The sequence below is a fragment of the Coffea arabica genome, chromosome 8e, assembly GCF_036785885.1.
Source record: "Coffea arabica cultivar ET-39 chromosome 8e, Coffea Arabica ET-39 HiFi, whole genome shotgun sequence".
NCBI classification, from domain to species: Eukaryota; Viridiplantae; Streptophyta; class Magnoliopsida; order Gentianales; family Rubiaceae; genus Coffea; species Coffea arabica.
Genome location: NC_092324.1, coordinates 648,920 through 671,297, shown reverse-complemented (window position 1 = coordinate 671,297; position 22,378 = coordinate 648,920). Strand labels below are relative to the sequence as shown.

Sequence of the window (22,378 nt, the reverse complement as noted above, 5' to 3'; positions counted from 1 at the left end):
TTGAGTTTAGCCGAGTTATTCGCAAAACTCCAACTCGAATGCTTAAAACAAAAACTCGAACCCGAGTTTTACGCGTTTTAAGCTCAAGTATCTTGAGTTTGTATTGATTTCAAGTAGCGCACTATTTGAATTGGGCTCGATTTGTTTGAGCCTCCAAATCAGTAGGCAAACACACTGGGTTGTCATTTCTATGTGGCGCAGTGGGCAGATGCGTCGGTGGATGGGCATTTATTTATGGGCCACTCAATGGATTTTGTACTGTGAGGATGGGCATATGAAGACATGGGCTGGAGCAGAGCTACTTTTTCTGGAAGCCTGGGTCCTGACGAGGCTCCGAATTTCCAAAAAGCATCCTTCTAGAATTAGGGATCACATCTCCAAAGAGAACCTTTCGGCACGCACGTTGGTATTGGCATAGGAATGTTTAGGAAGTCAAGATTTTGCACAAGCAGACAGCAACGGATACCATTACCACATAGGAATGGATCCCTAGACATCCGATAGAGTTGGAACAATACCAAATAGGGATGCAGTTATGCTGCTCCTGCGGAATAACCAAACGTCACTTCAAACTTTAAAAATTAATATTGGGCTCATTTGGATAGAAGATTATTTGATAAAAAATATCTGAAATAATACTGTAACACTTTTTTCTAAAAAAAAAAATTCTAGCACTTTTTGCGATAGAGTGATTGAAAATTATGCTTACGATTTGAGGAATATGAAATTTAAGAATTTTTTTTCCCTAATCTTGATAAGCAAACAAGCATACTTTTCGTGTTTTTTTGGCATAGATAATCCTTGCAAATATTTTTATAAAAGTATTAAAATGAGTATTTTTTGGTATTATCGAGTAATACCTGAAGCTCATAAATGAATATATTAGTACTGTTAAGAATAATATTTCGTAATACCTGATAATGAGTACGCGATGTGCAAATAATGGTTAATTTTTAATACGGTCTGTCGTTAAACTATATTTCAGGTGTTATATTTTTGAAAATATAAGATTAATTAGGAAAAGTAGTAAATACAGAAAAGGGTATGCAAGATTGAATAGAGAAAACATATAAATGCAAAGGGATGATAATTGTTAGTGTGTGTATACAATATATATATAGTAGGTTAGATCAATGTTAGGCGTGTTAATGAGTGCCCGCGTTAGACTAATCCACACACTAAATATAGCTGGTACATACGATTCTCTTCTTTCGAAGAAACGAAAAGACAGACAGATAAATCTAATCCCAGGAGAACTCCAAAAGCCGGTATCTTTTGGAGCCTCCCAGGGACTTAACTACCCAAATTCCCAACCCCCCAAAGCCGATGTGGGATAGAAACCCCGACAGGGGCCAAGCCCATTGGACCGCTGCTACTAAGAAGTGAATACCCCCCACAAACCCAAAGAATGACGACCCAAGCGGAAGTTTCTTTCTTGCTCTTCTTTCGAGAAACGAAAAGACAGACAGATAAATCTAATCCCAGGAGAACTCCAAAAGCCGGTATCTTTTGGAGCCTCCCAGGGACTTAACTACCCAAATTCCCAACCCCCCAAAGCTGATGTGGGATAGAAACCCCGACAGGGGCCAGGTACATACGATTCTCACAGCGGAAAAAAAATGGGGTTATTGAGGCAAAATTTGGGCAGCTTCCATAAAGTTTCTTAGGCATATTCCAGGGGAGTTGGGAGTGCTGGGGCAACGTCTCTTCTGATGTAATGTGATATATTGCACCCACTAAATTGGAGTTTCTAGAAAAATTAGCACTTCAGTAATTTTTCAGGCACTACTTTATTTCTGATTTTTGGTGAATGGTCAAAAAGTTTGTGTCCAATCAATTTCTGGACTGCGTGATTTCAATAGGTTCTCTCCATTTGATTCCTGCTAATTACTTTATTTCTGATTTTTGTTGAATGGTCAAAAAGTTGGTGTGTTTTTTTCTCTTCTTTTTTTTTTTTTTTTTACGGTTTTGTTCCCATAATTATCAGGATTAATTGTATTGGTATGAGACAAATCAATGAAAGTGCACAATCCTAACAGCTGGTGGCAACTGGAAAAAAGTGCACCAATTTTGCCGTAACTGACTCGGCTTCAAATTTAAGCATTTTATCCTTATCATTAATGACAGCTAAACTACTACACCTAGATCTTGACATTTTCTTTAAGAAGGCCAATTGTTTCTTTTAATTTCCAAGTGTATTAAAAGGTGACAACAAAATGAAATAGAATTAAACAAAAATAAAAAGGATTAATCTTATACACACCAACTAACTGTGTATATATCGTTAGATTTAAATGTATAATAATTATGTAAAATTTGAATTTAAAATCTAACGTATACATATTTGTCGTGAATTCAACGATAACAGTGCATACACATCGTTATGGAATTCGTTTTCAACCCTCCCTCCTTTCTACAGTCTGGACTGTTGACAACCATAACAGCACTAGCCAGCAAGAACATGGTCCATTTGAAGCCGTGGAAGTGAGGAAACAAGGACATTTGATTTGAGTGGAGTTGGGGAAAATTGGCGGGCAGCCTTTTCCACGGCATCTATCTTGTAATAGATGATATGAGGATGCGAACATGACTGGTCAAAATCACAATTTTTTTCTCTTCGAATATCCAACAATCGCACCTCGGGCGTAGATCGGTTGGTTATGGGATAATTTCATTAGGTCCCAGGTCGTGTGGTCGATTCTGACTCTTTTACCGCCTCGTGTATCTTTGGGGGTGGGGTGCATGGGTGTAGGGAGATTAGTCTAGCAAAAAAAGTTAGAACACTCCCTGTGTTGACAACAAAAAAAAAAAAAAAAAGAATGTCCAACAATCATTCCCGTTGAGACAATTTTTAGGAGTGACATCCATTTAATTTCAAGTATAGAATGGCGTTCAGACTTCTAATATCAGGTGAGCTTCGTATATCACCACAAATTTTGATCATCAATGAGATGAAGAATGAGGCAATGAATTTAGCAACTGCAAAATCCATCGTGTGGAAACTTTTACACGCAAACTAGGTGCCACATTATCAGTGTTGTATGTGTATAGCCAATCTATTTGCCCATTTTCCTAACAAGGAAGGTTGCATTTTCAGCTCTTTTTGACCAACTATTGCTACTGTATCAAACTTCTAGTGATACTGTCACAACTATTATGTATGAGATGAGATGTATGTGAATTGAATGTTACATTTTGTCACTATAAAATAATTGTGTAAACAGTTTAGCAAAAAATAGCAATCATGCTCATCTATTTTGGCACTTGGAACGGTAGAATAAAAGAATTCCTCATATCTACACATGTCGTTTGATTGGATCAATCAATGACCACTAACCACATTTACCAGCCACACCTCATTTTTTTCCTAGTATTCTAGATCGTGCACATGCTTGGAAATTGTAATTTATCATTCATTATTTATATAATTTAATGGCAATTGTTAATCGATGTTACATCACTCAGAAACAGTTGTTGTAACGATCATTTCAGTCACTTTCGATACATCGAATGACAGGATAAAGAATTGCTTAACTAGATTCTCACGCTGAAGACTCCGACAAACCAATTACAACAAGTGTAAATGATTCTCACTCCTTCCACTTTATGATGACCCGTATGTAATGTCATTTCTGTCCTACTCTTAGAGCGTATTGCGCGGAGGACCTAATTGGAGGATGGATTGCTCCTTCCGTCTATAAATTGGGGGAGGTGAAGAACAATAATTCCACACAACAAGAATCAATCAGCTGTACCAAGTTAATTTCCCTTTCCAATCAAAATGGCTATCCTAGTTGTGGCAACACTCCTCATCAGCTTATTTTGCAGTGAAATAAGCCTAGTCCGGGGAGACATTGGCACTGCAACATCTTATAGTCCACCATATATTCGTAAGTAATCTGTAAATATATATCTACCATTAACCCAATTAACTGTACTGAGATTGATTTCTTTTTTTCTTTTTTTTCTTTTTTTGCCTTTTAAAGTACGTCAAGGACTGACCATTAGTGATTGTTCATGTCAAATTTCAATCTTCTTGCACATATATGCATATACACTATAGTAAAGTAGCTGACCTGTGAATTCTGTTGCAGCTACTAGATGCAATGGCAACAGACCTGATCAATTCCCAGCAGGGAACCTATTCGTTGCTGTTAGCGAAGGGCTGTGGGATAACGGGGCTGCATGCGGAAGACGCTACAGGTTGAGATGCCTGAGTGGCAATAACAAGCCATGCAAGAATGTTGGAACCACCATCGACGTTAGGGTGGTGGACTTTTGCCCCAGAAGGCCATGTCCCTCTACTATCCTCTTGTCCACTGATGCTTTCGCAGCCATCGCACATTCTCCTCATGCAAAAATCAACATTGAATACATCCAGTTACGTATATATATCCATTTCCTCTCACTCTTGTTCTTGTTCTTGTTCTTTCTTTTTTTTATAAAAAATTTAAAAGCACAAATATGACGGGATTTAAGAAAAGGAGAAGGGAAAGGGTTGTTTAAACTCATGGCATCTAAATCCTGGAGGTTCCATATTAACTATTGGACCAAGACCTCCTTAGCCCTCTCACTCCTATTCTTCTTTCTTGACCTTTATCTTTTATTATTATTATTTTTTGTAATTTTTGCTCATTACATATCGATATATCTGCAGGGTTTGATGACTTGTTCCATGAGGCAGCTGGGTTTTGGGTACTTCTCCTTGACAATGTGATTTTGCAGTATATTCGAGAGATGAATGATGGAAGAGTACTTACTTGTAGAATTCGGTCATGATCAAGCTTGCCAAAGAAAAGAATTCAGTCATGAAGATTTTAATAATTATCATGTGATTAAGTCGAGTTATATTTACTTAGCCCAAAAGAAGAAAATAAATTTTTTTTTCTAGTCATACTCAATACTAAAGGATGAAACACTTTCTTACCTTGTAACAAGCTGTAATACATATATATCTGAGGAGCTTAGTTTCAGTTTTATGGAAGATTTGCTTTTCTCCTCTCTTCTTATTTAAATTTTTTTCTTGAACACGCGTATAGAGTTCCATTATGCTTTCATGATCTCGTCAGTATTAACTACCATCCAATTATTGCATTGTGGACACAAGATTTTGCTTGTACTTAATTAGTACTACAAAAGAAGTTGCAGAACAGATAGAATAATTTTTTGTCTTGCTAATGTGCAGGAGAACCCGTGTGGGCCTTTTTGAAGTGTGAAACGTTATACCTTAGTTGTTTTTCAACATTTTGTTTGATTCAATCACTATGCCCAGCTTTAGGTATCCTATTCTTTTTTTCTGTTCTTGATTAAAGAATAGGATACCTATTCTTTAGGTATCCTATTCGTGTGGACCAAAACATGAAGTCAAAACATGGTCAACCAAAACTCAATTGGGATGATTTTAGTTTTTTTTTATTGTTCAAAAATTTATAATTTGAACATAAAAGTAAACTAAACGAGAACATCACAAAACAGATTATTCAAAATTAAAATCTATGATCACCCAAAATAAATCAACCAAGAACAAGCCCTATGAACTGCACGCGCTTAACGCAAAAAAGGCTGCTGATTTGCGGATTTCTACAAAGCTGAAACATAGTGTTGCATGAACGTTTGTAATCTTAGAAGGCCATCTTACGGTTAATTAGTCTTGATCCCAATTAGGGCTGCAAATGAGTCGAGTCGAATCGAGTTCTCGAGCCGAGCCTTAACATAATTTTAGTGAACTCGAACTCGAACTCGAGCTCGAGCTCGACGAGCCGACAATTTCAAGCTCGAGCTCGAGTTCGACTTGATTCGAGCGAGCTCGAAAAAAATAAAAAATAATTATTTTTATTTTTTGAAAAATAAATAAAATAATATTTTTTTTCTTAATAAATAATAAAATATTAAGGATATATATGTAATTTTAATATTAAAAAAAAATAAAAAAAAATATATACTTAAATATATATATATATATATATATATACACTCGAGTTTGCGAGCCGACTCGCGAGTTAACGAGCTTAATATCTTGAGCTCGATTTCGACTCGAGCCAGCTCGAGCTCGAGTCGAGCTTGACTCGAGCCGTTCGTGAGCGGTTCGGTTCGTTTGTAGCCCTAATCCCAATAATTCTAAAAGACTTTTTGGAGGGTTGACCTTTCTTATTAATATTAATTATCTGTAGGCAGATTCCTTCCATTAATATACTAGTAGATTGTTAATCAACTTTCAAGGGAGTTTGAGGTTAGCTTTTAAATAAACTGAACCTCGCCCGCTCTTTTTAGGGATGCTCCAAATATTTTCTTCCCCTATGATGGTTCAAGTTCGATGCCTGCTAATTGATGGATTATTAAGAAAATGAGGTTGAAAGACCAAGTATATCAACCACTTGCTATTAGAATTTACAAGTTTTGCTAAGAAGCTCAGAAATCTTCAGATGCCAATGAAAATTCACAACTTATGGCAAAAGAATGCCTTCTAATCAGGAACACTCAAGTTACAACACTTTATTCAAGGGTCACAAATGGTTAACAAGTAAAACTATCCGTGATGTTGCAATTCTTCAGTTGCATGTTTAGTTTAGACCATCTTTTAATGAGTATCAAATACATTACACAAGGGCATAATTATCTGTGACATGTTTCATATTCTGTATATTTTCTGTCATTAGTGCAATTTTTTTTGTTCAGCAAATCGAGCTGAACGATTTTCAGTTAATTTATTAACAATATTGACTTCTGTTTGATACTATGACTCAACTTAGGCATGAGGCGAAAATGGCCTTGCATGATTTTGTCGCATAGGTATTTGACAAAAAAAACGATGAATAATACTCATAGAAAGTTGTCTTTTTTTTTGCCCATCTCATGAGACCCTCTCCACTGGAAAAGTGAAACAGGAAAATCCTTGAACTGCAACCCGGACGCATGCAGCTTATTAAGCTTTCATTGATTAATGTCAACTCTGCGCCTCATCATCATCATCATCATCCTGCTTTGCCAATTCTCTCTGTTCTCCATTGATCCCATGTCCACTCTGACTTCCCATTACAGCTTTGACCCATTTTTTTTGATGATTTTGATCCGTGGTGGAAAGCTTAAACAGAAAACTGACCAAATTAAATATTCAACGTGGCCTGGCCTAGGTACATCGCTTTCGTACTAATCAAGTAGTGCACCAATATATTCTCGCATGCTTCCTAATCATTTCTTCTTAGAGATTAGAGACGCTTGGCTATATGATTGATTAGCCGCCACTAATCAAGAACCATTTTAATCAGGGCACTGCCGCCATGTTAATTAATATAATTGTCATTGCATGGTAATCGTCAATAGTTAACTTTTTCATAGTGATGGGAGTTATCTCGAGTTTTAGACTTTTACTTAAAAAGCAGCCTTATCCCACTTTTAGTTGTGGTATGCATAAAACTTATATAATATGTACATGTCCTCATCTATATGGATATTACGTGAATCACTTGTCCTGTTCTCAGTTCCTACTTTAATGGTTGAGAAGTCCAAGTTCATGACCATGTTGTTAATTGGTTGGTGAAAATGTAACAGTAATTTTCAATAATTTCAAGTATTAGGTGCGGTTTGGTAAAAGGGGATCGGAACGAGGAATTGAAATAATTCCAATTCTTGCTATTTGGATTGTATGTATTGGATTTAGAATCTTGGGGTGAATCATTAAAATTTAGGAATTCTCAATCCCCAACAAATTGGTAGGTTTTGGTAGATTCCCAAATTTGTCTCAATTTAACTTGAGGACATTAAAAAAGAAAAGAAAACATATCTGTCTTTATCACTCTATCACGTCGGCTCAATCTCCATGGCAGCATCTTATAATCAAATTTTCTCTCTCATCCCATCTTCTAGCGTAGATTTTCATTATCATCTTTTTCTCTCTTTGTTCTCGTTTTACTCTCTCCTTTAACCCTCCATGGCAGCAGGCCCACTCCATATGGTTCTTTCTCTCTTTTCTTGTAAATCTCTCTCTCATTTTTCCTTTTCTTCTCTTTTTATTCTCTTCCTCTCTCCTCCAATGCTCCATGACAGTCCCTCCTCTCCATCTAGTTGTCTCTCCTCTCTTTTTTTTCCTCCCTTTTTGTGTAAGCCTTTCTCTCATCTCTTGTTAGTTGCTCTCCCATGCTCTACAGATTGTAAGGTTGATTTGTGACGATCAGGTGGTGGTTCAGTAGAATTTGGTGAAGCATGAGTACTTAAGGGCTGGGAAGAAAAAGCAAGAAAAGGGAAAGAAGAAAAAAATAAAGAAAAGAAAATAAAAAATAAATTGATTTCAAAACCTTATAAATATATACCAAACACTAATCATTGTAATGATACTGTTGATCAAAACCCATACTGAATTTTTGGAATTGATTCAAATTACAATTCCGATTTCTAAACTTAGACCAAACGTGCCTTCAATTTTGCAACAATGGAATTGATGTGTGATTCCGGCGTGCAGAATTTTGTGTCAACGATCTCCAAATAATTGCCTTTTGAATACTTTGACTAGTGTTATCACTTCACACAATTTACCCAAAACCAAGATTAGAATGGTTTGTGATCACTGATGACTGATCACTATGCAGAAATTAGAATTTGCCAAGTCAATGACACAACAAAATTAAGGACGTGCTTTCAAGAAAAAAAAAATGAAGTGTAGAAACTGCATGGTTTTGATAACCAAGGTTAATGAATCCTTTTGGCACATCATTTGGAGGGCTTTTGCAGTCCACATAAATATGGTAGTTTTACTTCTTTAACATAATCGCCCAGCAGCCAATTCTTAACATATTCCGTTTGACAATGCAAAAAGATGCCAAGCCAATAAAAATTATGGCTAGCTCTAGGGGCATCCTCATATATATATATATATATATATATATATATATATATATATATAAATCTCATCATGGAAAAGTGCATATCCAATTCTATCACTAACGAGTTGGTGTATTCCAATTATAATAATTTTTTATCACGTTTGAAATAGAGTCACAAATTGCCAAGTCACTCCCATGATCTTTTTATGGTCAATAGTGTTGCGATTAAGTATATTAGCATTATCATTTATCATGTTTTGGGATCTTGAAATTTATTCAGATAGTAGTAAGATTTTGGATCACTCCACTCGCTGCTAAATTTATCAACAAAGCAATCATGATTTTGTGCCACAATTACTTAGTGCATGCATGCATGCGCTAAATCTAGTGAGATAAGTTCTTGTCCATCTGGATGAATTACGATCTTCTGTGCCATTACTCGGTATCAAATTCAGTGTCAATCCCATTTATCACATGAGTGTACGTAGAAAAAATTTAAATAAACCCGTTTATCACATGAGCGTAGAAGAAATTTAAATAAACAACACATAACAAGTTAAATAAATAGGACATTTTGTATAAATATAGAAGTGACACTGAGGATTTCATGTGCTTCTGGATGGTCGCCGTAATACATTTACACCAACAAAAAAAAAAAAGGAAAAGAAAGAAAAGTGGAGGAGGCGGCGGCTAATCCTGATTAAGTTGGAGCAACGATATTATGAACAATGGAGCCCCAGTCCCAGTGTTGAATGTCCGTCCGGCCGTCCAGTAGTAGCATCGGCAGTGTCGCTGCCCACCTGCATTACTCAGGATAAGCTTTCCACTTTCCGCCCCGCAATGTGGAAGTGCTTCATCATATCAGTACTGCTATGATGATCATCAATTTTCAACCCATAAACAGCACCGACCACTCGCGCAAGAACTGAAAGGGAATTTGTCTTTTGATTTCCAGGGCAGGCTAGTCGTCCATTAGTGGCGGTACGTGGACTTTTACTTTGGACATCTTACATGTTATGTTAGTTGAATTCCGTAGCACATCCTTCACATCACTTAGAGCTATAATATTTGACAGTTGAGTTATTTTTCATGTTGTAAACATGTAACCGAGAGAAAACATGAACATTGTACTCTTCCTAACATAGACCTTAGTTAGTGTACCAACCATGGTTCAAAGACTCGGCCGAGTCGTCACTAGAACGGGGCTTCCCGATCCGATACTAGGATGAGATGATTTCGAGATAATGAATTGTCGAGAATTTGGCCGAATCACCGAAAACTCGACCGAGACGTCTTCGAAATGGATAGAAACGGTCGAGTCGTCCCGAGTCACTCCGAATCATCCCAAGTCAACTTGAATTTTTATTATTTTTACTAATTTTTAATTATTTTTGTTTATCATATTTTTTACAATTTTTAAAATATTAAATATTTCAAAATTTTGCGTTTTGCTGAGACCGCGGTCGATACGTCGAGACAGATGTGGAACAGTTTGGGCTGCGACCGCAACTGCGACGGCGACTTTGAACCAAGTTACCAACACGACTGTGATTCCTTTGATGAAATGTTTTATAAGAGTGGGTTGAGGATTTATATATATATATATATATATATATATATATATATATATAAAGTTTCTTGAAACCTACTACTGTATTTCTTTAGTGACATGTGCTAAATTTCCAAAACCCTATTTGATTATGAACAATGTGATTGATGGTAGTTTGATAGCGTACCATGTTTGTAAAAAACAAAACATTTCTAGGGGAAAGTGGAAAGATTGTGCATGACGCAGGAAACCATATGCTCAACCCCTCCTCTCATCGTCAACAAGCTGAATTCATTTCACCATCCATTGTCAACGTGGACTGCGATTGCCATTGATTCCCAACCAAAAGTACTAGTGCTGCTTGCAGCTTAGATATTGGCAACTTTTCTTAGTAGCTATCCACATTCAAATACTTTAATAAAAAAATAAAGGGGACGGTTTAGAGATCAGTTTGAAACCTCGGGCTGATTTGATCTACAGCTAGTATAAATTTGAGGTAAATTAGGCACATTTCCCCCACATCCGAAGTCGAGAATCAAGCTACCCTACCTAGGCAGAAGTAAAGTCCACAGCCATAATCATGGATCTCCTACGCTTCAATTTTGTCTTGATCAGCATATTCAGTCTGGCTAAAATAAACTTAGTCCTTGGAGACATTGGCACTGCCACTTCTTACAATCCTCCATATACCCGTGAGCAACATTTGATTTCTCAGAAGTTTCTATATCATTATTTAGCAGCAGCTTTTTTGTTTTTTCAGTTGTTTGAGTATCGTATTAGGAAGGATATGGAATTTGATTATAAAATTTACTCCAAATTTAACTCGTGCAGCCACCAAGTGCGGGGGAAACAGAAATGATCAGTTTCCAGCAGGAAATCTGTTCGTTGCGGTGAGTGAAGGACTGTGGGATAACGGGGCTGCATGCGGCAGACGCTACAGATTAAGATGCTTGAGCGGCAACAACAAGCCATGCAGAGATATTGGCACCACCATCGACGTTAGGGTGGTGGATTTCTGCCCAAGACGCCCATGCCCTTCCACCATTGTTTTGTCTAGTGATGCTTTTGCAGCTATCTCCCGCAACCCTGATGCCAAAATCAACATTGAATACATCCAGTACTTACACTTCTTCCTTGTCTCCAGCTTATTATCTTCACTATTTTCTTCGGTTGCTCCATTGCTTAATATTTTACTTTACACCTTTTGCAGGATATGAAGAGGGATTTGACTTCCATATATATATATATATATATATATATATATATATATATATACGTGTAATTTTACGGGCTGAAGATCAAGAGGAAAAGGGTATCCTTGGAAATAGGAACAGAACTAGATAGCAAAATGTTGTTTAAAAATTCATTTCCCTTTGTTATCGGTATATCCTATTAAATGATGGCAAACGAGCACAAAAAATGTACTAAAAGTTTCGACGTGATGTACACATCAAATGATTTCAAGAGATGGTTCCCGAAATTGAGTTGCTTTTGCATTAAGAGTACCAAAGCTTTCCTTTTGATTCTGGAAATACGGATGAAGATGGCGGACACCTTCCAGGTATAAAGGTGTTTGCATCTCAATCAAGCGGGAAACCTGCATGTACCAGCCTTTTAGTTCATGCCCTAATGTACAGTATATAGAGGCCACAATCACAACCACAACTTACCAGATAACAAAGATAGAACAAAAGATATTAACAGATTATTCCTGATAGCAAATCTTAGGCCATGGCGAATACACCAGTCAAGAACTGAGTTAATGAATCCACCAGATTCATCTGATTATGGCAGCATGACAATTTCTTCTCCTAGTCTAATGAAGCAGGTATTATTGGGTGCAGCATGGCACACCATCTGAATGTTGCTAGGGGTACAAGTCTTAGTTGTTTTGACGACAAACTTGTTTTGCCCTTTTCAACCTGATGGTAGGAGGAGTAAAGTGGGAGAAAGTAACTTTAAGACTAACATGCAAAGCATGCTAAACCTGATGGGGTTTTACTGCGATTAACCCTTCAGGGAAATTGCAATAACCTTCTATGAGATGGTTTAACATGCTAAACTATGGACTTAGAAACAGCATTTCCTATGACTTGACAGAAAAAATGTAGAACATTCATAATAAAAGACGGCAAAAATTGACAATCACGCAAAAAATGACTTACAGCTCGGCGAAATGCAAACATCTCCTCTTGACCAGATAGCATGGAAGTAATTCCAGTTGGTGTACCACCAGAACTAACTGTGCCCTCTGCTAGAACATCTCGTCGCAGTTTGGCACCTTCAGTCTCTGTTTCAAATTGGAAGCTGGAAAAGGAGAGCAGAAATGATCCAATGTAGTCTTTATAACCAAAGACAGAAGTTGAAGCTAAAAGACAGGTGATGTAGATGGCACATTGCTTAAACTTTAAAGTTTTCCAGCAACTCTAGACGGGTCAAAGACTGGCCTTACGAATGTTATCCATTCATATTTGATTCGTTTTTCTCACTGAGAATGTACTTGACCAGAAACTTGATCATCAGTCATCAGACATAAAAGAGAAGTAATGTCTATGCCAAAAGTCACTTCCATACTCTTTTAAAACAGTAAATTCACTATATCCATTTTACTGCCAATCCTGATATCATGCTAACAACCTAGTGCATCCCCTTAGATTTCTTAATAGCAGGTTTAGATGACATTGCCATTTGGGAAGCAATGTGTAATATAAAACTATGTCTTTTGCATTAAAAAGAGACAATTATTTGTGCCTAAATTTGAATTGATCAATTTATCACATCACTCTGTTAATGAAAATGTTATGATTCATTTTCTGGAGGGAAATATCACGTCTGCATACAAGGACAACATATTTGGTCTTTTAATCCTTGAATCCTTTCATAAGTATTACTAACATAACAATCTATTCTACTAAAATCAATTATTCATTAAAATCGCAGCAAGTCAATCATCTCTCTCTCTCTCTTTCTCTCTCTCTCTCTCTCATGTATATTAATGCTTTAGGATTGTCCTTGATGAACCATAGTTAATTTACATTATGAGATATTAGGCGAAAAGCACACTAAGTCATAAAAAGAAAAAATAAAGACGTACAGGGCAACATAAAACTGAACTGTCAGAATATAGGAAAAACAAAAATGAAAATAGGGCACACCGTAAGCAGAGGTAAAGCACAGCGCACATTTTTCACTGAAAATTGACACATAAAACTTGCATCATGAGAAACAATGTCAAAATGGTACAATAAAACCCTAGCTAATGAAAGAACTTGGCTCTGCTCAGGAGAAAAGAAGCAGAAAACAGATATAATTAAAAAAAACGAAAAAAAACCCTCCATGGCTCTAGGAAACTTCTCATAATAGAATTTTGATACTTTTAGGGAATACTTTGTTATATAACATTGATCTATAATGAATTGATGACATGTTGCAAGTATGCTAGGTAGTGTAAAATAATTTCTGATGAAACTCGTGCGTGTCAATAGATGAAAGAGCAAACTAAGCAAATCCAAAGGGTGTGGGGGTCATCCATGGACCAATGTGTCAAGAAACTCACAAAAGAAGAATGATCAAATGATTTCCTCACCTCTCCAAGTCAAAAAGTGTGCCCTCTTCAGTTCCTTGAAATAGGTCATCTATTGAAGAAGCAGCAGAACAGTATAGGCAGCAATGGTGATTGTAAAGTTCATCAATGAGAGTTATAAATCTCCGAGCCTGGAAGCGAGAAACCCATTATCGGTAATTGTAGCTGGTAATCATACAGAAGCAATATCAATCTGTTTATTAGACTGTCAGTCTATCAGTTTGTCTTAGCTTTCCAAAGATAAGATAATCACTGGAAGCTTTAGAATGCTGACACATTGGTCAGTCTTATCCAAGAAATACAGTATAACCTGATAAACTGCATAAGCACCTTGCAAGCATATAGAGCAATCTATTAGGTAACTTGTAAACTGTTGTCCTTAAAAGGTGCCTTAAATTGTTTCACTAAAATGGCACCATATTTTAGTATATGCTGAAAACTATGATCCCTAAATACACTGAGGGCAACTATACTTCAGAAACCCATCCATGAGACTGAATAAGCCACCATGATCCATGGAACATGTTCAAACTCAAGCTAAGCGCATAGCAATCAGGAATCTAGAAGCTTTATCTTATTGTATACTACTAATGGTAGCTGGTAAGTTTCGAAGTAAGTTTATCATAAACCTTGAGACAAGTATGATTTTCCCTTAAGATGACATTTTAAGGGAACCTGTTCGACCTTCAAAAGCTCCCTTCCCCCTTGATGTAATAGGTAAAATAAGAAAAGAAAGACTAAAGTAAAAAATAGGCAATTTCTCCTTACATTAAACTGAAAGAAGGAAAAAGAAGAATGTCAAGTGAACAGCATGGGTGATAAGAAGCATATCTATTCATTTAAAGCCTGATGTAAATCACAAAAACTTGCATGCACAAAAATGCTGTAGGAATTGATACTGATGTACTGAAGGAAATAGCATTCACTTAAGCAGCCTTGGTACCTTATCACGAATTCGCATGCTCATAGTAGGGATGTCTGAGATAAAGATCGTGTGGTAATTTTTAGCTACAGCAATATAATCTGCGGCTCCAACCTGCAATAATTGCTAATGGGATCAAACAGGAAAAAGAAGGTAAAGGGGGACGTGCAACAAGGTCAAGCATCAAAAAATTAAATTAAAATGCAGTGCAGATGTCACTGAGTGGTTGGTTCATCTATCAGGGACAGGAATTGATAGCTTTAGTATACACTCACAAACAGTAAGAATCATCTGAGACTTGGAAGATATTTTTTAGGAAGGAATACTCATATTTTTCCACCAAAGTGCTTTTCTTTGTAGTAATATCCAATAATATGACAGTATGAACTCTTTGAATATTGATCTAGACATGGACCTAGCTATTTTCATTTGTTTCATCAAGTTTCCTTCCTTTTGTTTGCAAAAGTACATTACAAGATGGAAGGAAGGATTTCCATTTAAAGGTGTGCAAAAATATACGAGGCACAAATCTTAGAAAGAGTCAAAGCAAGTTTAACAGTCTTTAGTTGTAAAATCTACCAGATATTGCTTCTGTTTTCGGATGTTTTCAGATAATGAATGATACTAAATATGCATCAGCATACACACAATAGAAATTGTTCCAGCATGAACAGAGCGCCAAAAGAGAGAGAAAAAAGAAAGACTAGCTTTGAATTAGTGATACTATAAAAAAACACTAAACCACAATCTAAATATTTCGAGCTTTTCTATTTACAGTACCATCATTTAAACAATCCTAAATCATTATAGGCAGGTTTCAGCTTATAAATTATTTTGAAGAAAGAATGATTTAGATGGTATTAATTTAAATAGCACAACAATATAAAAGATACTTTCACCCAAAATGAAGCAATTTACCGGTCGACCGCATAGGTACTCAAATGTGAAACGTGCCAAACCGTTACAGCTTAGGGGTACCTCCAATGTTCTGATTGTGAAAAAAATGTAATATCAAAAGCTGATTGAGATATATCCGTAAAATGGACGCAGATAGATTGAAGAGTACCTCCCAAACATCACTCGAATTGCCTTTGAAGTGATTATTCCCCCAGATAGTCTTGTAAGCTTGTCCCACATAATCTCAAATTCCTTTGTTTTGATACTATCCAGTGGCCAAAAATAATGAACCTGAATAGACATAGGAAAATGGAGATGCACTTAACCCCAAAAACAACATCTAAGTACAGGTTGGACTTATTCTATGACTAACAGATAACCAATATATTGGAGCAATGAAGACGATGAGACTGAAGTAGAATATAGAAAATTCAATTGAGTTCAGAAAGAAACAAAAATATACATCTCAACCACACCAACTAAGACTCAAGTTCATCTTTTTGCCAGGAGAATCTTTAGAAATGTTACGAGTGTGAATATTCCTACAGCTGAATGGACCAATTAAAGAATTTAGACAAAAAGAAACTGAATCTTATTGCAATGTAATACCACATTCTTGTTTAGCAAACCATTCATTATTCAGAGCTATCTCCAGGATACACCTTCAAATGTGCTTAAATTTTCAAGCTTGTTCTTTTTATTGCTCTCTTTGTCAATCATTAAGGTTCTGTACAATACTCGTACATCTGCATGTATGGTAATAAAGGATGTGTCCATCACATCTTTCACAACTAAAAGTCATAAAAACAGAAACACATGGAAAAGATAATTGATTTGCCTTCATGCTCACCTGATCAATAGATCTTTTTGCTGTCAGACGGCGATAGTCAATTTCACTTCCTATTAGACAGTTATCACATTGTTCATCCAATTTTACTACAAGCTTTTGGAAGATTTCCTTTTGCATACCATCCTGAAAGGAAGGAGAGAAGTTGCAGGAACATTTTATATGGGGTGCAATATATGTTCAAAGTCCCATGCATAGCATGTCACAGAGTCCTGGATAGAACACCAAAGGAAGCATAAAAACATAAATTTATGCAGTTTGTATTAGGAAGATTTAGTATAAAGACACCTGATTCAGGTCTCTCGGTGCACGATTACTGGTGGCAACAAGAATTGTTCCATTGCTTAACAATCTACTTAGAATTCCAGATAATGCTACGATTGCAAAAACATCAACTGTCTGCAAGAGCAAGTAAGATATTAAATTTAAAGATTCCGTCTCCAAAATTTCAATCCAACTCAGAAATTTGCATGAAATAAAGAATATAACTTAATCATTCAAAGAAAAATTATGCCCCACTCATTTGCAGAAAATAATATAAGGTAAAACAAAACCCGCTTCATAATATAATTCCAATATCCAGTTCAAGTAGCAGTAAACTGATCTACAAAATGAATCACGTTAGATGTAGTAGTACAATAACATAACACTTAGTCATGTTGCAAATTAGATTTCTTTAACAGGGTCTGTTATTCATGTTTGTACTTAGCAATTCTACAAGGGTAGAACACAAACATTTTATTACAGTAGATGACTAACTTGAATATTCTGTCTTCCCACTTATAGTAACAAACATCAGTTGAACCTAATATTCTTGCTCAGATAACTAACAAAAAAAAGGATGTATAGAGAAGACAGTAACAGATATCTGTAGGTAAGGATGTAGATAATTCTTGAAGAACCACTAAAGTAAATCGATGAAACATTACATCATCAGACCTGTATTTCATCAAAGCACAGAAGGCTAGCTCCTGCATGATTTCCATGGGCTTCAGTGAGAAACTTATCAGCTACAGCAGGAAGGATGTTTTTCATCTGCACCTCTTGCTTATATCTTTCTTCTGCAGCTAACCACTCTTTAATTTTTGTATCAAAAGGAAGATTAGTAATCCAACTAGAAATACTTGACTGCAAACTTTTATTCTTAACTTGATCCTTCCATATCTTATGCATGTGCTCATTTATTAACAGCATAGCCTGTTGAGAAAAGACATTTTTAAAGAGCAATAAAAAAATAATTATGGAAACAAAAATGAAAATCTGCAAAAATTAAGGTTTGAAGCAAGTTAAGCCCGAACCAACTTATATTGTGTATGTGTGTGTGTGTGTGTGTCTTTATTTGTGTTCTGCATGCTTCCTGTTGGTCAACATTCCTCAAGCCAGATGAGGAGTGAGTACTTTTGATTTGCCAAAGCATTAGTTGGTACAGAGTGGTCTTAATATAAAACCTACTCCTCCATCTGTTAATGTTGATATCTACACATGATGGGTTTGTAAAGAAACATTATAGGTAAAGCAAATATGGTGTCACTGACTACTGTGGCACGTTAAATATTTCCCTATTAGTTCTGTGATTCTATCCTCCTGTACCAACTTCATGATGTGCTAATTCTGAAAGTTTGATTCATTCTTCTTCTGCTTTTACAGAAGTAGTTATCAACTTTTTAACTGCTGCCTTCTTGCACTACCTACCCAGAAAGTCTTGTTTACGTCCATCAATCAGCTTTAAGCTTCTTACCAAGAAAAACAAGGATAGAGCAACGACTAGACCTACTACAGAACTTTCAATATAGAATCCATGAGAGTTTGTTATACCTTTGATATGAAGCATCAAGCAAAAAGAAGCTATAATTAGAATAAATGCAATATATGCTCCATTTTAATCTCATTTGCCTTAAACTCTACAAGTCTTTTGTTTGTGGTTTATCATCTTATGGAATGCCTAGGGTTCTCTCACCAAATGCCTTACAGTCAAGAGAAAGACATGCCAGAAGTCAAAGAAGATATAGCAGGGCTTACATATGCCCATCCAACATTGACAAGGAGAAACCAAGAAGAAACAAGATATGATGAACCAAATAAAAGCTAGCAAAGTGGAGACTGGCAAATGAACAGAAAGTAATAAGAACTTGTAACTTAAATTTTCCAAGTAGAATTGCATAACAGCTGCTTAGGAAAATAATTCACATAATAAAATTCAAAAGATGGCATAGTGAAATTACACCACACTGTGCACCAGTATGCAGTCACCTCATGAAAGTGAAATCTTCTTCGGTGTTTTACAATTCCTTCAGTCGCACCATAAAACATATCCATAAGCATTGTCTTGCCTAAATGATGCAAAAATTTCTTCAAATTGGTATGTGAAAAAGTAAAACCACAACCAGAATAATATTAATAGAGAGAGATGCTGTGTATTAACATGCTATTCATGTTAGATTGCATGTCTACTTTATAAAAGATAAGTGAAATCATTGAATCCTTTTAGTGCCTTAATGTAGTAAAATACTAGAAATCTTAAGTGCAGAAATGTGCATTGGCAAGGAAGTGCAGATAATCAAGATGCAGGAACGAACCACTTCCAACGTTCCCATAAAGATACAATCCTCTGGGGGCTGGAGGAGCAGTGGGACGACGACCAACCAGTGAATCTAATTTCTTCTCTCGATTAAGATATGAGACCCATTTCCCTACTCCTGGCTCTACAATTTCATGTTTCGTCCTGAATGAAGACAAATATCACTAGCAGGGAAAAAATATATTTCTTTTGACTGATGAAGGGAGCAAAATACAGGAATTGGACCTCATGCTGAACTTTACGGAATTCGCAACTGGTTCAATGACAGGAAATCCTATTCAGATTTTTGTGAACCAACGTATAATTCATTGAAATATCCAGTTTCAGTATTGCTACAAAATCAAGGGAAAATTGATAGCCTTACCGGGACATCCATCTTTGGAAAAGATTTCGCTGCTTGCTTATTGATGTCATACCACCCCCCTCTTGTTTGGTCTCAGCTTCCTGCATCAAAAGCCTGCGCCGTTCATTTTCCCTCTTCTCCTCCCATTTGGTAAGCTTTTCCTATGAATATGAGGAATAACATAAGGCCAGGAACAGCGTTTCAGTATTATTTAACCACTATAAACTGTAGTGGCCTACATGGTACTCCTCCATATCTTTCTCATATTGCTCCATTCTCCCAAGCAGATTTTCCAGTTTAAAAGCAACCTCTTCCTGGTAAGGATCATGCTGCAGCTTCCCTTGCTTAACAAGACTCCTATACTGTGCAAGTGGCCCTGCAGGAGATCCATTGAAAAGATAATTTGAGTTCACAGCTAAACAACTTGGAAAATAAATGCAAAGGCACAGATAATCTAGTAAAACCAATGTCTTGCACCTAACAAAATTATGCTCCAAAGGGACCAAAAATATACTGTATCACTGCATTCAGTATCTCTAAGCATTCTTGTAAGAAAATATGGAAGCAACACTAAATATATACTTTTTGTCGGTAAATATATTCTGAAGTTTTGAGCATTGTGCAGACACAAGTATACAACAAGATAATGCACAATCTCTCAGCATATAATCAGAGCAAGAGGCAGGGGAAAAAATAATTGATCCGGTAGCTTTCTGGGTGCCAACTTTGAGTATGAACTCTATCTTACTTTCTCCTCTTATGATATATTAGGTAAATCACCTAAGAAACAGACAATTTTACAGTTTAGAAAATCTAGTAAAGAACCTGAATGCTGCCAAAAATGGGGAGCAATTTGTCCAGTGATTTTAGTGTTCTCTATTGCAGGATCAAGTTGTAACACATCTAGATCTTCATAACCAACAATCCATTGGAGAACCACCAGCAAAAGCTGAACATGTGAGTAGAGGAATTAAATAATACTCTCCCTCCTCATGCGTGGAAGGTATATCATTGTAATAGGCCAAACATGTGGGACAAAAAATTAATAGGATATACAGATAAAGCCCTCAGTAGGTTGACGTAATTTTCCATTACAAAGTACAATATCCATATATTAATGCATATAGACCCTAACCCATGTAAAATGTAGTTCCCAGCAAAACAAGATACATTGTGAGATTGAGAGCTTGGATTCCCTAGAGAAACACTAATCAACTAAAGCAGTCTTCACTCAATAATCTTCACTCAATAATCAACCAAAGCTAAACGGTCTCCATTCAGAATATTAAACTGTTTGTCAAGCATCAGAAAGAACAATATAAAAGCTTCATAGAAGCATTCTCCAAGATCACAGATTAACAAGTTAAGATTGGAGCATTTCTCTGTCCAGGGAGTCAAGCATATAAAAGGAAATCTTGGCAGAATGGTTTAACTAGTAAGACCACATGGTAGATCTCTAGCTAGCCATCCTTTGAGCAGCCATATCCATGAGAGAAAAACCTCACATGACCTGCTTTTTGTCCAGTTTTCAGTTGCTCTTATTTCTCACTCACACAGTATGACATTGGCTTTAATTCATGAATGGGATATATCTAACAAAGAGAGGGCAATAAAGTGAAAAGGAAGGAAGAATGATAGAGAAGAAAACTTGCGATTTTTTTCAATGAAGCCACGAGGTTATGCTTTCTGTATAATGGTTTAGTGCTCATGAAATTGCGACTCATTATATAATTTTCAGACTTTTTAAACTATAATCAAATTTTGACATGCGAAATATGAAAAGAACTGAGCAGTGGCTTAAGTTAGTGTGTCAATAAGTTTGGACATTTCTGTAGTGAAAAAGACAAATCAATAAGTTGAACATAAAACAGAATTATCTTTATCTTTTGAGAACAAGTTCAAAACTTTCAGGCTTTGTCGCAATTTTCAATGCTAAAATAGTCAATACAAATCCTTAGAATTGGTTCCCAATTTTACTACTCCTAGCAGCAATTTACCACTGATCAGATTGAAAAGAAGATTACTGCGTTAAAAAGCATTCAATCCATAGCTTGTTTCACATTTGGTAAAGAATTTTACAACTTTCTTACTTTCTTTGGCAAAACGCAATATCTTCCCAGAACGTGCTAAAAAAGAAAAGTAATTTGATTCATCCAGGTTATAGCTGGTGAGATTATGCTAAATCTTCCAGGAGCCAAAAAATAATCAAGAAATCCCACGTCCTTAAAGTTGTTTTCAAATTTTTAGTTCCACCTTAGTCAATTGCCTAACATAGAATTCTTAAAGCCACATTCTACTGAATAGACAAGCCAACTAGGTAAATGAAAAAAAATTAATCTGATTCCATAAAATTGCCTAAAATAGAATTCTTAAAGCCACATTCTACTGAATAGACAAGCCAACTAGGTAAATGAAAAAAAATTAATCTGATTCCATAAAATTGCAAGAAAAGAATGATCAAGCTCAACAACCAACTACTCAACATAACAGACATACATAAAGGGAGATGATAAACTGACCAGGGCGATTGGAGATGGAAGAATGGGGAGAATCACTGGTGATGCAGTAAAATCGAGCAGCACTACAATTACAGGGGTTGTGTTTTGAGGTCTGATGAGCGAACCCTAGAGAGATCAAAGACGACAACTTTCTCATTTAATTTCGAATCTCTTTTGCTAATTAAAGATGTTGATTTGGAATGGGGAATTGGAGATTGAGTAGAAAGAAGAATAAGAAGAAAGAGGAAGCATTCAAAAGAAAGAAGAAAGATGAAGCGCCAATTCTGACTCTGAAACTAACTGTAAAACAGTGCAGAAAGAGTTGAGGTGACGTGGATATTGCTG

General features: G+C 36.2%; 3 protein-coding genes across 5 annotated transcripts; 2 read left to right on the top strand and 1 right to left on the bottom strand.

The window, feature by feature from the left end:
* The first annotated feature begins 3,719 nt into the window (after positions 1–3,719).
* Positions 3,720–4,998, top strand: LOC113703366 (EG45-like domain containing protein). Its single transcript, XM_027224707.2, has 3 exons — positions 3,720–3,890; positions 4,095–4,380; positions 4,658–4,998. The coding sequence occupies exons 1-3, from the start codon at positions 3,782–3,784 to the stop codon at positions 4,662–4,664; spliced, it is 402 nt and encodes a 133-aa protein (XP_027080508.1). The 5' UTR covers positions 3,720–3,781; the 3' UTR covers positions 4,665–4,998.
* A 5,800-nt stretch (positions 4,999–10,798) lies between these two features.
* Positions 10,799–11,849, top strand: LOC113703360 (EG45-like domain containing protein). The gene is made up of 3 exons (XM_027224702.2): positions 10,799–11,057; positions 11,197–11,482; positions 11,576–11,849. The coding sequence occupies exons 1-3, from the start codon at positions 10,946–10,948 to the stop codon at positions 11,580–11,582; spliced, it is 405 nt and encodes a 134-aa protein (XP_027080503.1). The 5' UTR covers positions 10,799–10,945; the 3' UTR covers positions 11,583–11,849.
* On the bottom strand, positions 11,681–22,195 carry LOC113703685 (uncharacterized). Of its 3 annotated transcripts, none has more exons than XM_072061449.1 (15): positions 22,055–22,195; positions 20,361–20,484; positions 19,775–19,911; positions 19,557–19,696; positions 19,191–19,336; positions 18,865–18,944; positions 17,554–17,811; positions 16,903–17,013; positions 16,618–16,740; positions 15,937–16,058; positions 15,789–15,858; positions 14,892–14,984; positions 13,952–14,079; positions 12,531–12,672; positions 11,681–11,962 (listed from the first exon to the last, which is right to left on the bottom strand). In XM_072061449.1, the coding sequence occupies exons 3-15, from the start codon at positions 19,808–19,810 to the stop codon at positions 11,816–11,818; spliced, it is 1,596 nt and encodes a 531-aa protein (XP_071917550.1). In that variant the 5' UTR covers positions 19,811–19,911; positions 20,361–20,484; positions 22,055–22,195; the 3' UTR covers positions 11,681–11,815. The 3 variants fall into 3 exon arrangements, 2 of the variants coding, with proteins under 2 accessions (XP_071917550.1, XP_027080929.2); XR_003451509.2 differs by lacking the exon at positions 20,361–20,484 and adding an exon at positions 13,521–13,555 and having other exon boundaries at positions 11,855–11,962; positions 22,055–22,190; XM_027225128.2 differs by lacking the exon at positions 20,361–20,484 and having other exon boundaries at positions 22,055–22,190.
* Positions 22,196–22,378: the final 183 nt, after the last annotated feature.

Excerpts from the sequence above, each read along its gene's own strand:
- LOC113703366 (XM_027224707.2), top strand. The coding sequence starts at position 3,782 with ATGGCTATCCTAGTTGTGGCAACACTCCTCATCAGCTTATTTTGCAGT. Across the intron at positions 3,891-4,094 it reads TTATAGTCCACCATATATTC|CTACTAGATGCAATGGCAAC; the intron begins GTAAGTAATCTG and ends ATTCTGTTGCAG.
- LOC113703360 (XM_027224702.2), top strand. The coding sequence starts at position 10,946 with ATGGATCTCCTACGCTTCAATTTTGTCTTGATCAGCATATTCAGTCTG. Across the intron at positions 11,058-11,196 it reads TTACAATCCTCCATATACCC|CCACCAAGTGCGGGGGAAAC; the intron begins GTGAGCAACATT and ends TAACTCGTGCAG.
- LOC113703685 (XM_027225128.2), bottom strand. The coding sequence starts at position 22,190 with ATGAGAAAGTTGTCGTCTTTGATCTCTCTAGGGTTCGCTCATCAGACC. Across the intron at positions 17,014-17,553 it reads TGTGCTTTGATGAAATACAG|ACAGTTGATGTTTTTGCAAT; the intron begins GTCTGATGATGT and ends TTGCTCTTGCAG. Across the intron at positions 15,859-15,936 it reads ATTCGAGTGATGTTTGGGAG|AACATTGGAGGTACCCCTAA; the intron begins GTACTCTTCAAT and ends TTTCACAATCAG.